This window comes from Oncorhynchus mykiss, chromosome 27 (assembly GCF_013265735.2).
Source record: "Oncorhynchus mykiss isolate Arlee chromosome 27, USDA_OmykA_1.1, whole genome shotgun sequence".
Lineage (NCBI taxonomy): Eukaryota > Metazoa > Chordata > Actinopteri > Salmoniformes > Salmonidae > Oncorhynchus > Oncorhynchus mykiss.
Window position 1 is genome coordinate 26614847 of NC_048591.1, and position 15184 is coordinate 26630030.

Sequence of the window (15184 nt, forward strand, 5' to 3'; positions counted from 1 at the left end):
TTAGCAATGTCTCAGGTTTGAGTTGCAAATCTCTCTCTAATCCAGGTATTTGCCTCTTTGGATAATCAGGGATTGCTTTAATTAAACACGCTGTGCTGCCATGTGCCTTTGTACATTAACATGGCAACAAACACCTGGAGCTCACATTACCAGCAGTCACTGGGTGATAAGGGCATTCTGTAGCTGTGCTTACCTGCTTCAATTAATACACTCTGATAATGTTGGAGCGGATATTTTATATTGCTGAAAAGCTCAACCAAGTCTACTGACTTAATATGAAATATTAATATGAAAAATATGAATACTTAGATTACTTACCGGTGTTTATTTCAAGAAATATTTACTCATACTGGGAAAAAATAAATAAATAAAGACAATGCAATTCTCATGAACACAATCCCATCACATCTGCAGTATGTTATCTGCCAGACTGCTGGGGGTGTTGTTCTGTGTAGGCCTACATTCATATGATGTTCTCAAATATGACTGAATAGGGAGAACTTCACTGTATTAGTGGAAATGTTACTGGCACAGTACAAAGAAACCACCAACTCATCGAGGGAACCATTGCCCCCAGCTACAACACAGCAGTCGCTCTCCAAGTGCTGAATGACAAATGAATCTCTCTTCTAGTCTGTCAGATGGTGCAGATACAGTCCATGCTCTGTGTTAATCAGTACAACCCCACGCTAACATACTGTGCCATCAGGACAACCCCAGGGTGAAACCAATGACTATATCCTCCACTTTTAGAAGCATCTACTAGCAATGTATTGTTGTATACGCTGTAGCTTTTACAGGTCACATCAGTGCTTCCTTTTAAATGTCCATCTTTCCTGACCACAAGTATTAAAAGGTCTTCTTGGTAGATGATGACAGCTATCCCATTCTTTTACCTTTCACGTGGCATGAGTACTGGTGAGTATTTGTCTACTGGTATCCATGAACAAAAGTTGCATTAAAGTTGCCTTAGCTCTATCTACATCAGTGGTCCTTGAGTGAGAGATGTGACTTTAGAACATCATCAGAATCCAGTACAGGCTTCATTAGGTCTATCAAATGATGTTGCTACAGTTACTGTGTACATATGAATGCAGTCAGCTAGCTAGCGCTCAGTACAGATTTAAGATCTTAATTTGACCTATATTGTCACTGCAAAATAATTCTGCAGTAACCGGGTTTTAACATTTAGTCCATAATGTTGCTTGATCAGTGGTTAGGCAATTAGCTGGCCAAAAGTAGTAAACATGAAAAGCAGCTACTGCTGCTTTCTGCTGACTGGCAGGGCAGGCAAGCAGGCAGAGGGAGGGAGGGAGGGCGAGAACAGTCTGCCTCGCTATCTGCTGCTTGTGTTAGTGTCCATTTTCAGTGAATTTATGTAAATCACAAAGCTAGTCTTTTTTTCCTGCAACAAAGTAATCAAATTAAGATCCTACATCTGTAGTTGAGGACCACAAGCAGCAGATAGCGAGGCAGACTGTTCTCGCCCTCCCTCTCTCTGCCTGCTTGCCTGCCCTGCCAGTCAGCAGAAAGCAGCAGTAGCCTGCCAGGCAGCTGCATGGCTGGACATCACCCTGGCCCAGCAGCTCAATATGTATACACAACTAAGAAAATCAGTCTGCTCAACCGGCCTGTTCCATTGATTAGTATTCTGGTTTGGTTCAGAATCCATTCCTAGACATGTCATTTGTTTGAGGCAGAAAATGAAGACGTGCGCCATGCCATGTGTTTGTTTGCTTACCCAGTCCACTCAGAGGAGAGTGCACTTCCAGCCGAGCCCCTCTGCATTAAAAGCATAAGCCAAATACTACTCATATGGAGCGGAGCTGTAAAAACCTCTCAGTTTGGCTACAGTGCAGAACTATCGTGGCATCTGTCTGCTGGGGTATATCGTCTTTGGTTGGTCCATCCTGGCCCTGCACTACTGTAAACCATCATGTCCACCCGCCTCTCTGCTTCCTCCCTTCCTAACCCAAGCTCCAGAGGCTCAAATCAAATCTAATCGCATTTTATTGGTCACATACACATGGTTAGCAGATGTTATTGCGAGTGTAGCGAAATGCTTGTGCTTCTAGTTCCAACAGTGCAGCAGTATCTAACATGTAATCTAACAATTCCACAACAACTGCCTAATACACACAAATCTAAGTAAAGGAATGGAATAAGAATATGTACATATACATATATGGATAAGCAATGACCGAGCATCATGGTCAAGATACAATAGATGGTATGAAATACAGTATATACATATGAGATGAGGAATGACCGAGCATCATGGTCAAGATACAATAGATGGTATGAAATACAGTATATACATATGAGATGAGTAATGCATGATATGTAAACATTACTAAAGTGGCTTTATTAAAGTGACTAGTGACCCATTTAATAAAGTGTGAGCTACGTATGTTAAAATCCACTCGTTCAAGGAATTCGAAGTGTCATTTAAAATCATTCAACGCAGTTAAGGCTGCATTTATTTTTAACTCGACTACAAGGTCAGTTTGAACCAATAGCCAATGCACGATCAATAGGATATTTGAATTTAAAGAGCCATGGCCCCAGTGTGGGTGGCAGTGCGTAGTGTTAGTGCTGGGGCTAAGCCCTGGGGCTCAGGAGAGTCCTATCCTCCACACACACACACACACACACACACACACACACACACACACACACACACACACACACACACACACACACACACACACACACACACACACACACACACACACACACACACACACACACACACACACACACACACACACACACACACACACACACACACACACACACACACACACACACAGGCCCCGAGCCCTCGGCCCCCCAGGCCTGGTTAACTCTTAGGACCATGATTAATTCATGGTGGATTATGGTCCAGGGGCCGGGCCCTTGGAGAGGCCAGGGGGCTAGCAGGCCAGCAGGCAGTCAGGCAGCGTTCAGGCTAGCAGGCAGCCATACAGGCTCCTAGAGATAAAGGCCTCTTCCCCTGGATACATCCCACAATCCTATACCCACCGCCACGCCACCCACACCTATGAATCATTTTAACACCAGATCATTTCAATGCATTTCATTCCTTTGGTCATTATGTTTTATACACTGAAATAAATCAGAAGTATGAGAATGTTTCACTTCCAGTACATGTTTTAAGTTATTTTGTTTCACTTTGTTTATTGTTTGTTGATGTCTGTTTGCTTATGTTTGTTTGTTTGTTTGTTTGTTTGTATGTCGTCTACATAAGGATTAGAAGTCCCCTATAATAGCAGGTAGCCTAGTGTTGGGCCAGTAACTGAAAGGTCACTGGTTCGAATCCCTGAGCCGGTCAAGGTGGAAAAAATCTTCTGTTCTCCCTTGAGCAAGGCAGTTAACCCCCAACAACAACTGCTTCTCGTGTGCTGTGGATGTTGATTAAAGCAGCCCCCTGCACCTCTCTGATTCAGAGGGGTTGGGTAAAAATTGGGAAGACGCATTTCGGTTTAATGCATTCAGTTGTGCAACTGACCAGGTATCCCTTCCTATGAGGTAGGATTACTAAAACTGCAAGAGACCCAGATTCATAGTTTCTTCATCATCACACTTCTTCCATGACCCCAAGAAATTGAATAATTTCCAAGAGGTCAAAACCATTGGCAGGACTGTGGGAAAAGAAATGATTTCAGCATAATTTATCAATGAATTCTGTGGAATTACTGAAGAAGTTCCCGTTGTGTTGGCTGCTGTAACGTTGTCAACCATTTCTATTACTGGGATAACTCAAGGCAGCAAGATTTCCTTGTTATTCGAATCTCTGCAGTAATGCATATATGAATTGTTCTTACAAACAGAGAGAGACACAAAATTGCAAGCACAATGTTCCATGCTCTGCTGTGATACTGGAGAAAATGTCCCTTCTGATTGGTGTGTGACGAGCACCGCCATATATAGCAACACATTGCATGGCATTACTGTTATGGTGTGATTACAGTGCTAGTCAGCACGGCATCCAGTTGCTATGTGGTTATTACTGTGTGTATGTGTGTGTGTGTATGTATGTGTGTGTGTGTGTGTGTGTGTGTGTGTGTGTGTGTGTGTGTGTGTGTGTGTGTGTGTGTGTGTGTGTGTGTGTGTGTGTGTGTGTGTGTGTGTGTGTGTGTGTGTGTGTGTGTGTGTGTGTGTGTGTGTGTGTGTGTGGGGCAAAAACAGCAGTTGACATTTCCATTCACTGTATGGGATGTGCAAATCAGATCAAACTGCTTGCAATTAGTAAATACTATACTGAATCGTTTATTATCCTAAACCTGTTCAATTGACTTCAGTAAAGAGACACATAAACAGTTCCCTCATACTAAATTGAAAAGAACATATAAGAGAAATAACCCACACTTAAGTTTTATCATTTTTAAATATTAAATATATAAAATGCAGCTAAGGTAAGAGATGATCTGTCCAAAGAAAATGTGTTATCATTCAAATTGTATATTTTCTAGTTTTATTAAAAACTCACAATTGTTTTCAACATGTTGTATTTATACAGTGAATGGTCTAATATGCACTGGAGGTCACATAAGCTTAGGTTTATTAGAACAATAACAGACATACCATGAGGGTTTGATATTTAAAGAAAGTAGCAGCCGCTAGCTGCATATTCGACAATTAATTTAATCGTTTGGATTTCCTTTGAAGACACAAAAATAAAAACCTGTCTAAGTATGTTATATTAACAACTTTATGAATGTTTTTCAGCAGACTACAAAATGAAGAAGTAAATGACTCCTCAGCATTTTGTAACTCAACACGTTCTGCAGATGATGGTGCAAAGCACTTTTACAGTATTTGTGCTATTTTTTATTTGGTAACTGTCTACTTGTGTGTTTTTTTTATGTTTTTTTGTTTTTGTAAACAACATCTTGTACAAACTAGCACAGTGAACCACAACCCCAGCAAACGTGTTTGTCTTCATACAATATAAATAAAATCAATACAAAAGTTTGGTTAGTTGCTTGGAACATTTTATCTGGATCAAGAGATTCTAAAACATGGTTTGACACTTTTAACTCCTGAATGAAATATATTACGTAAACAGTTGACTGTTCTAGTCCCTTTCAGACCCCCATTAAACGATTTTTAGAAGGTAGACTTCATTTAGCAACATTTCAAGTTCTGTTCAATTTAAATATAACTTTGCCTTTTGTTTTCCCTTTGAAGGCCAACTTCTTCAGATTTGGTGGTTGGATTTTTTAACCAAAAAAAGGAAACTGTCCAGATGGAGCGAAAAAAAATGTATTTCCCCTGGCCTTCAGAAATATATTTAGTGTCAAAAAGGTTGTTTAAGTGTCAATATGGCAGAGCCTTGAGAGGCAAAGAGGTCTGAGGAGCTTTTGAATAAATACAAGGGACACGTCTAGTGCCATAAATAGAGTCTGACGCCTTTCAGCCTTCTTCTAATGCCAGCGGCGCAGGTTAGTGTTCAGACCAACCACCCTTCCTTCTTTTTCTGTAAAGCTGTTGAGTCTTTGACAGTAGCTAATGATGTTTTTGTGGATGTGGGACATATTACTTGTTTTCAGAATAGTTGTTTTCCCAGTGGCGTGTGTTTGGAGGGGCGTTGCTGTGCTAGGCCACTGACAGGAGTCAGGAAGGGTCACAGCCATGGAGAGCAGGGGCCTGGGGCAGCCAAGGGCCCACAGGGTCAACAGTCACACTCAGTATTTTATGTGTGACAATCTTTTTATTCGGGTTTAGAGAAAGAAGCAATCGAAACATCAACACAATACCAAGGTAAATGTTTACAACCACATTGTCCACGTTTTGTTTTTCGCCATATTTTTTTTCCCTGCAAAAAATATCATATGGGGAAATTAAAAAATTAAATATGATTGACAAAAAATGATTTGACTGGTGTCCCTACCCCTGCCCATACCCATGCCCACTCTCCTGTCATCCCCTATTGAATCTCTTGATGGTACAGTCCGTTCTTTAGAGCTACCAGACGGTGCCCTCATTCATTTCCGAGGGTGCATGGGACAGGTGGTTGCCGTATCCGCTGCCATTGAGGGATAGTGAGGTAAAGGGTGGGCTGGGGCCGTACACCTCAGAGGAGATGCTGTGCATGGGCCCCGGGATGCCTGGCTCCGGGCTGGGTGAGTCCCCAGGGTGGTGGGACATGATGTCAGAATAGCGCTGCACCTCACTGGAGGGGTGGTGCCCGGGCAGGGGATGGTCCATACCACCTAGAGGGGTGCCTGTGGGGCCTGAGGAGGGCACGAAGGGGAGGTCTATGGGGGTCTGTGCCTGCGACGATGGAGGCCCCTGAGGAAAGAAGTCGTAGTTCCCTCCTGGTCCGTAGTACTCGCTCTGATAATCTGCAGATCGACAAAAAAATCTGGGTTAGCCTGGGAACAAATTATCTCAGAAATATTCAGGAATTCATTGAATATACATAGCCTGAAGTTGCATCAGGAGAACCCCTCGCCGAGGCACATTAGTCAAAGCATGTTACACTTAAATCAAAACTGCAATTGGGTGGGGAGAACAACGCAGCAGCATAATTAATTAAAATGGGGACCATTTAATCAGAGATTTTACCTTTTGAGATCCATTTCTTTATTTCTGCAGAATACTATTAGACCCACTGTACACCACAAAGGACCAGAGTCCACCATACACTATTGATATCCACAAAACATGATAGGAAAATTGAAATAAGGATGCACACTACAATCAAGAGAATTCTACATTATTACATTCAGAGGACATTGAAATGTTGCTAGTTCAATCCCCAAGGTGAAAAATCTGTGAACTGCCCAAAAACAGTATCCTTTGAAAAGAAGATAAACATATTCGATTGACTTTGTATATTAATCATTTTTCTAAATTCTTCACAATTTAATGTGAGTTTATTTCTCAAATGCAAATACCCTCTCCAAGCATCAACATTCTAAATATTCCTCAAAGAAACGCAAAATGCATGTCACAATCAAATGTTCAAGTACTTCCTAGGGAAAGAGTAGGCCTACAAATGCACCGTTCTTGCATGTGAATGTCATCTTGTCAGGGAAAAAGTCAAGAACATTCGGTCAGTGAGATAACGCTATGGCTTGGAGCCCTCTCGAACTAACTCATTGACCTAAATTAAATGGATGTATTACTTATTAACAGACCCGTTCCAGACAGGGATCCCAGAGAAGGCCGCGGGGATTTGGTAATGAGCATCTTCCCCTCTTAATACAGTTTGAATGTTGACGTAATATACCTGACATACAGAGAACAATATTAATAGTGTACTAGTGATTATTCATTCATATTTAATGACTCATTCAGGCATCTTGTATTAATTGTTATTGCGCGCTGTTTGGCTTACATGGACACCATATGGAGATTGATTCTCCATACTACTGTAACTGTTCTTTTCATTGGCACTATTTGATTTATTTTTATTTTCTAGTTTGGACACATGGGTCAGATGATTGGAGTTTATAATTTGAGACAATACTTAAAGAGACACCTTATTTAAACATTGTAATTGAACAAACTCAATTTAGAATCACTTCAGACCTTTTTGTGGTGTTTTGGCACATGCATAATCGTGCGTAATGGTTAATTATCTCCCATTGTAAATCACTTTTTTTTAACACGTGAAGATTTGGCACAGCATCCTAACTAATCCATCTCTAGATAATGTCCATCCATACCGAAACATTTAAAAGCACTCCTCTCCGTGCAGGTCATATTCCAGTGATGTCTGTTGTGCTCAACTGATAAGCCATGATAGTCATCAAAGGCGTCCTGGGGCAGCGCGACAAATGGAAACAGCACTTGATGGACACGTACAATTATTCGACATTTCAGAAAAACATGTGAAACCAATAAACTCGCTGGGACACGCAAGCCGTGTCATCACTCGTCTTACCTCCGTAGTAAGAGAAAGGACCGTTTGGAATTAATTCCCCGGGTTCCAGCCGGTCCACTAGCGTTCTCATTCTCCTCGGGCTCCGGAAGAACGCGTGCCGTCTCGCGCCCAGGGCGCTCAATTGCTTCATGCGTCGCTCTTTAGACCGCCGGTTCTGAAACCATACCTACGGAGCACACAAGTCAGCATAGAGCAACGTTAATGAAAATGAAATGGATTGGAAGAATTTAAGTGCACATATTACTTCTGGAGAGTTGGAGACAAAGAGAGGCTCACACCAAAGATGGCCGTTTGACCACAAATCTGAATATATTAATTAGGATAAAGCATTGAATACACACATGATGTAAATGTGCAGAATCGAAATTGTAAAATAAAAAGTATAATAAAAACAAACACTACTTCACTACAGATCGAAACACTTTTTCTGTTGAAGTATCATTACAGATTGGTAGCCTTTATCAAAAGTAGCCTAACTTTGATATCAGATCTATTCCAACAATAAAAGCATTATGTATGGTGCCATTTTGTTTAGAATTATTACTCCTTTACCGTTTTAATATCATTGCTTTGTTTATAGATCCGTGATCAACATCAAAGCAACACCTAGGGCTAGGCCACTCATAACCTGGGTGCCCTTTTTGTGCCCGTGCTCGCGCTGCACCTCATGGTCAGGTTCGGTGCGTGGTTACGTGATGGAGTGATGTCTTATGCAAGGACAAGATTACTACTAATTATCGTCACTCCAGACTCACAGATCTAACCTCGGTGTAATGATCTTTTAACCCTCCATTTAACCCGAGTGAAGGGGGCAGCAGCGGGAACCTTAAAAATCTCTAATTAATTTCTTAATGGAGGGTTGTTACCGATTTATTAACCGGCTCCGCGAGGTTATTATTTCGTAATCTATATATACACCCTTGAATTCCTTGTGCGAATTATGCTCTTCCCTGACGCTCTTATATATCCAACCTCGGCATTGTATTAATCTCCATAAACCTTATTTTTTTTAAAACTTGATATGCCGTTCAATCTTTTGTTAATAGTTTTCTGCGTCCCCGCAGCACTAGCACCATCATGGGAGACTCAGCTGCGTTGATGCGCTTATTTGTGTGCACATACGATTTATTTTTCTAACTTAGGTGACACGATACAGAGAGCAACTAAACTATTTAAAATCAGGGGTTCATCTTCAGTAGCCTCATTTTTAGTAGCTTAATTTTAAACTCTTGAAAATAGGCCACAAATAATGCCACCAGACAAAAAAGCCATCCAGGCCTACTGTTTTTAATTATGTTGAGCAATTTGTCCAAATTAAACATGTCAAATAAATACCACTGGTAATAATAACAACAATAATAATAATAACGACAGCAACAACAACAACAACAACAACACTAATATTGATAATAAACTATTCATAATTATTGAGTTTGTTGTTGTTATTATTATATGTCAACATAAGGCATGCTTATTTCAAATGATTTACCCTATTTCAAATGATTTAGCCTAGACTAGACTGGGGGATAAGGAGGCATTTTTAATTCTCCTGAAACAGATTTATGCGTTTACACTTGACTGAAAATGTTCGCAGCATGGCTAAATGTGGTCGCAAAACGTGATTGCACAGCGTTGCCAAGACTCCCATTGCTCCCACCAGTCTCAGTCCAGTTGGCGTGTTTACCCAGCCTGCACGCCAAGAATCAAAAATACCCATATAAATTACGCTTTCCAAATAAACCTCAATGGCAGCCAATTTTTCGCTCGTTCAATTCAATGTGACCATGCAATTTCTAGGCAACCCCATCTTTAAGCGGGAAGGCAGATGAGAAAGGAGCGGAGTGATTGTGATGAAGCCTCACTGTTTGTGGCGAACTGTTGACACCGTGCCCAACATGGAGAAACAATTGCCAACCACGTGCCCCCGCCATTTTTTTGTTGATCAGGCGCTCAGAGAGATACTTTCCATAAAATATAAGCTGCTATGTCACACGTTTTAATAAGTGCGTAACCCTGAAAGCGCACAAGGTGAGGGTCTCCCAACTGCCCTCCTCTCACAGCCGCCCGTTCCCTCTGCAATATACCGTCCTCATCCACTCTCATTCCAATAAGACATGAGCTGTATCAGGAATTATATTTACGTCATTATAGTGCATTTGTCGTTGCCATTACCTGAATTACTCTCATGTTCAGCCCCGTCTCCTGCGCGAGCTGCTCCCTGATGTGTCTTGTGGGTTTGGGGGTGGCAGCGAAGGCCGCTTTCAGGGTCTCCAGTTGCTTTGCCTTGATGGTGGTTCGCGGTCCACGTCGTTTACCGCCAAGGTTTTCGCCATCGTTCTCATTACTACCCGTTTCTTTGTCCGACAAATTGGCTATTTCAGTGTCCTTTACATCGTCCTGTAACTGGTCTTGAGAATCTGGTGATAAACTTGGATCGCTACATGCTGTTACTGTAAAAACGAAAAAGGACACGAAAAGCTTAGACACACAGTCCATGTGTAACCCTATAAGTTCAATGAAATGAGGAATGTGAATGATTAATATTGCCCTGTTTGTGTTTTTTTTGTTGCCTTTTTAGACATTTATGTTGGCTTATTGCACTATAGGCCTAATAATAACATATGCAGATTACACTTATTTTTATGAACACTATTTGTCCATCAGTTACTCTTCAGCGACCAATTAATTAAATGTCATAAAATGGGCCTACAATAAAATCAATAGGCTTAAGGGTCTACAATAGACATACAACCAAAGGCCGGTAATTAACATCTATGCAAATAGAATTTGATATTTCGGCTCAGAAATAGACCTCAAATCCAAATAAATCTCTAGCAATCTTGTGAAAATATAGGCTATGCAATTGCGCAAATCCATTTTTCAGTTTTTACTATAAAATAAAATAATTTAGGCGTCGGGCCTACAATATATGCAAGACTACGGCCATTTTCTTCAACAAAACATTGAATTGATGCACGATCATTCAACATCAAACGATGGGTGGAACACGTCACATCCATCACAATTTAGTATCCATTCGCCCAAAATTATAAAGCCAATTTGGCCGTATAGGCAGGCCTACCTGAGAGAAGGTTTGTGTCTTTCCCATTGCTATGGGTTAGATAATCTTCTTTGCAGACAAATTTGTTTTCGTCTATGATGTAGAGCTCCTCTCCCGTGGACAGCTGTTTGTTACACATCATGCAGGTGAAGCAGTTGAGATGAAACACTTTGCTCCTTGCCCTCCGGACCAAGTCGTTCGGCGAGATGCCCTGAGAACAGCCCGCGCACTTTGTCCCGAACCTCCTGCGAGGGTACACAGGAATAATGCATGATTATTAAAATGTGTTTAGGCACAAAACCAAACAATATATGTTAATATACAACGATTGCATATTGAGAGTGTGAATAAATACATATTTTTTAAAATAGAGGTCAGAGCTTGGTCAACACTGTTAAGAAAATGTGTTATCTAAAGCCTAAAAAGGTTATTCTGTTGTCCCTATAGGATAACCCTTTGAATAACACTTTTTGGTTCCATGTAGAACCGTTTCGGTTGCAGGCTATGTTCAAAATATACAGGTTAAGACAAGATGATTCTAATACCCCATAACTCTTTGCAATTCACCGGACAAGCGTTGCTATTTAGAAACGGCGCTAGTAGTTATCAATGGAGCTGGTCACATTAATTTGTTTATTTCAGGACACTTCCGTATGGAATTACTTCGTTGTCTTAACCTTCCCTTCTTCAATCTAGGTTACAGGTTGAACCGTTTTGGGTTCAATGTAGAATCCTTTCCACAAACGGTTCTACATGGAACCCAAAAGAGTTCTACCTGGAGCCAAAAAGGGTTTTACCTGGAACCAGAAAGGGTTCTCCTGTGGGACAGCCGAAGAATCATTTTGGAACCCTTTTTTCTAAGTGTATGAATAGGCCTGCTGGCTCCCAATTACAATGTTTCACGATGAGAATGATTCCATAATAGCCATATGTGGTCCTGTTCTTTATTATTATGGTTGACTGTAATAGGCCGTGTCCTTATTTTATATTTCTGCATTCATTGTCAACGGAAAACTTGTCTTACTTTTCCCAATCCAAAATGATCAGTTCCATTATAAATATATTTTTGTGTAAATAAGATAATTGCCTAGAATTGCATTTTAAGCCTATTACGACCTATATGGATAAAAAAAAATATTGTGTTGTCCATTCCGCAATTTAGCTGATCATTATGACCAAAGAATACATCATGTAATTGCACAAAACAACAGGCCTAAATGTTGAACACGATTAGGCAATAATGTTCTGTAGGGTTTTGGGAAAATAAAGACTTATACACCATAATATAGATTGCACTATACAAGTTATTACCTTAATGTGTAATGATCCTATGTTTGTTGATTGTAACATAAACTAATGTGTATTGAGATGGTGTACACTGACTGCAAGTCTGTGATTGCATTGTCTGCTTTTTTGATCTTTTAAAAAGGTTTATTATTTAAATCCACGTATCACGTCCTTCTCACTGGAACCGTGCAAACACAGGAGCCTGGGCAGATAGTTTTGCCACTGGGCCGATAGTTTTGCCACTGGGCCGATAGTTTTGCCACTGGGCCGAGACACACTTCCTCCACATTATTCTGATGAAGTATTGATTCTAGCCGCTCCTCTTCACCTCTATGCCGTTATAAACAACGTGTGATTTCTTTCATACCCCATACAGAGGACGAGTACACACGCGTTTAATGTTGCTGTCCCCTTTTTAGCATAAGAATACAAATGAACATGCCTTTAATTACTGGCTGTCCTAATCAAAGCTTCCGAAGCACCACCTCCAAATCCACCTTCACACCTAGCACTTATTAGAAATTCTGGAGGAATTATTTATCCATTTGAACGATATTATACTTTTTTAAAACGGATATTTAGAGTGGTTCATGTAATTATAAATGCTATATGTAATACGTTTAATGAAAGTATTTAATCTTGAGTATGCCTATCATTTTGTACAAGCAAATGATAATGGTAAATGTTTTGATAGAAAAAGGCAGAAAAGTATTGTCTTAACAGTTGTCTAAAGTACAATTTGAAGGAATGAGGTGTAATTATCGTATGTCATTCATTTTAAAATTAGCTATAGGCTCTACTTTTGAGTTTATTAGTTCAGTAGTTAGAAATGCACATCTGTGTTGTTTTTGTTACACTAAACAAATAACTGTGTTTATAAATTATATGGAAAATCTTTTGTATTTGAAATATATCCTTATGAGTCTTTTCGGGGAAAATTGTGCATTTGACTGGGAACATTAGGATAGTATTGTTTACTAAACAGAAACATGGCAAATGTTTATCCAAGACTGTACATCTGAAATAAGAATTCCTGTAGTAAAGGACGAATGAAAGGGAGCAAGCTCCCACCGGTCAAGCTTACCTAAAGAAGTCGTTTTTGCAGTATAGTTTCCCCTCTCGAGAAAAGCATTTCTCTGTTAAATTGCATTTACACTCGCAGCACTGTACGCACTTGACGTGCCACGCTCTGTCCAGAACATTGAGGAGAAACCTGTCCAGTATAGGCCTCTCGCACCCGGCACAGTGGACCATCGTCTTTGGAATTGCACCCACTCTGCAACCGTGGTCTGTTCAGTCTCCTGAGGTTGTGGTCGTCTCACTCACACTCTGACTTGAGCAGAAAACAAATCAACAACACACACGGATCATTGGATGTTTTGTATGTAATATTTGGTTCCTTATTCGCTCGGAGGTCCTGGATCAATGTGTTCACATAAACAGTCGATGGGTAGCCTGGTCGCTATCCTACCTCTTCTTCGCTCCTCTGAAGTGGTCAGCATGGAGGTTTATAGGATCCAAGTACAGGATGGAGACCGTTAGCCAGGATGTAATTCGGGATGGCGACCGTTAGCCAGGATGCGTCCTCCCGGGCGAGGTAGTGCCAAAGCCTTTGACGCCTCGAAAATCAGTCCTTTGGATCCTCTTCCTTACACCCAACACACATCGGCTTAAATGAAGCCAACCAAATGGCAAAAATGATCAAGCCACCTCTGAAGATTGGTTATACTGCGAGCACCATAGCCTATCAGCAAGCATCCGTGGTCGTCAAAGTGAAGCATTGGCCGAAAAAGCTATGTGTGCCAGTCACTGCTGAAGACGCACATCTAACAAAATGGGTTTGGGGCAATACTGTCACAAAACAAGACGCGCGTGCCTATAAATAATTCAATGTTCTTTGACATGACCGCTTATCCACTGTTGAGCACCCGATAAGAATCGAAACAATTAACCACCAAAATATTTCAAGGAAAAGTGGGTTTCCTCCTGCTCTGTTGGCTAGCTGTCCCCTCGAGCTCTCTTTTGGTAAATTATGCTAGTGATGGTAGGATGCGTGTGACACCTCCGTGTACAGTCTCTAGTACTCTGCATGTTCCTGAAAGCACACGAGCCAGCCTTATTCACAGGCTAGTGACGTCAGGCAGTGGAGAAGCCAATCAGCAGCGCGCCATGCAAGTAACCATTAGCAATCCCTTCAAAGCCAAGCCGGTGCATTCTGTACTATTTATGGGGAACTAAAGAAACCAATTGTCAAATATTCCCAGAAATGGTTATATGTTAGTGAATGTATGCGGAGGGAAAGACGACGACCGTTGAGGTAAAAACAGCACAATCATCCGCTTATCAATTGTCTGCGGCGAGGGAATGGACATGAAGAATCATTTGATAAGGTAGATATGGGCATCTTAACGTTCTCTCCGGATCCTGCATGGATCCTCCCCGTGGGCGAGAGAGAGCTAGTCTTCGTTTTAAAAACAGTAGCATGTCTATCTTATAGATATATAACAAAATGGGATGGAATGCATGCTTTTGTTGCTTTTTTCTTTCTTTTTAGTGGAAAAATCTAATTTTGACTAAATTTTAGAATATGTTGTATATGCCATACAATAGGTTATTCAATTATCAATGACGAGATAATTCATAGGTCTGATTTCTGACTTAAATTGACAGAATGTTTTTTATTAGAATGGACAGCCTCTCCAATGTGCCAAGACGAATGTGGTGGTTCAGGATTAAAACGTTTTAGATAATAGTTTAGAGACACATTCGCAATTATGTTTCAATTACCTATGGGAAATTAAATTGTCATGGGCTAGAAATCACTATTTACCCAAAACAGGAATTATGTTTCACAATTCGAAATAATCCGAGGTATAGCCTATGTCCTGGTGGCTGTTATAACTTTTTTCATCATATGCTTTTACTTGAAATGTTTTTCT

General features: G+C 40.7%; 1 protein-coding gene across 2 annotated transcripts; it reads right to left on the reverse strand.

Annotated features, from left to right (window-relative positions):
* Positions 1-4459: 4459 nt before the first annotated feature.
* LOC110507877 (LIM/homeobox protein Lhx1) lies at positions 4460-14340 on the reverse strand. Of its 2 annotated transcripts, XM_021588263.2 has the most exons (6): positions 13717-14340; positions 13330-13578; positions 10980-11203; positions 10070-10347; positions 7898-8063; positions 4460-6350 (listed from the first exon to the last, which is right to left on the reverse strand). In XM_021588263.2, exons 2-6 carry the CDS (start codon positions 13497-13499, stop codon positions 5971-5973), a joined length of 1218 nt encoding a protein of 405 aa, XP_021443938.1. In that variant the 5' UTR covers positions 13500-13578; positions 13717-14340; the 3' UTR covers positions 4460-5970. The 2 variants fall into 2 exon arrangements, with proteins under 2 accessions (XP_021443938.1, XP_021443937.1); XM_021588262.2 differs by having other exon boundaries at positions 13330-14340.
* Between the last annotated feature and the right edge of the window lie 844 nt (positions 14341-15184).

Excerpts from the sequence above, each read along its gene's own strand:
- LOC110507877 (XM_021588263.2), bottom strand. The coding sequence starts at position 13,499 with ATGGTCCACTGTGCCGGGTGCGAGAGGCCTATACTGGACAGGTTTCTC. Across the intron at positions 10,348-10,979 it reads AGACACAAACCTTCTCTCAG|TAACAGCATGTAGCGATCCA; the intron begins GTAGGCCTGCCT and ends TCGTTTTTACAG. Across the intron at positions 8,064-10,069 it reads TGAACATGAGAGTAATTCAG|GTATGGTTTCAGAACCGGCG; the intron begins GTAATGGCAACG and ends TGTGCTCCGTAG.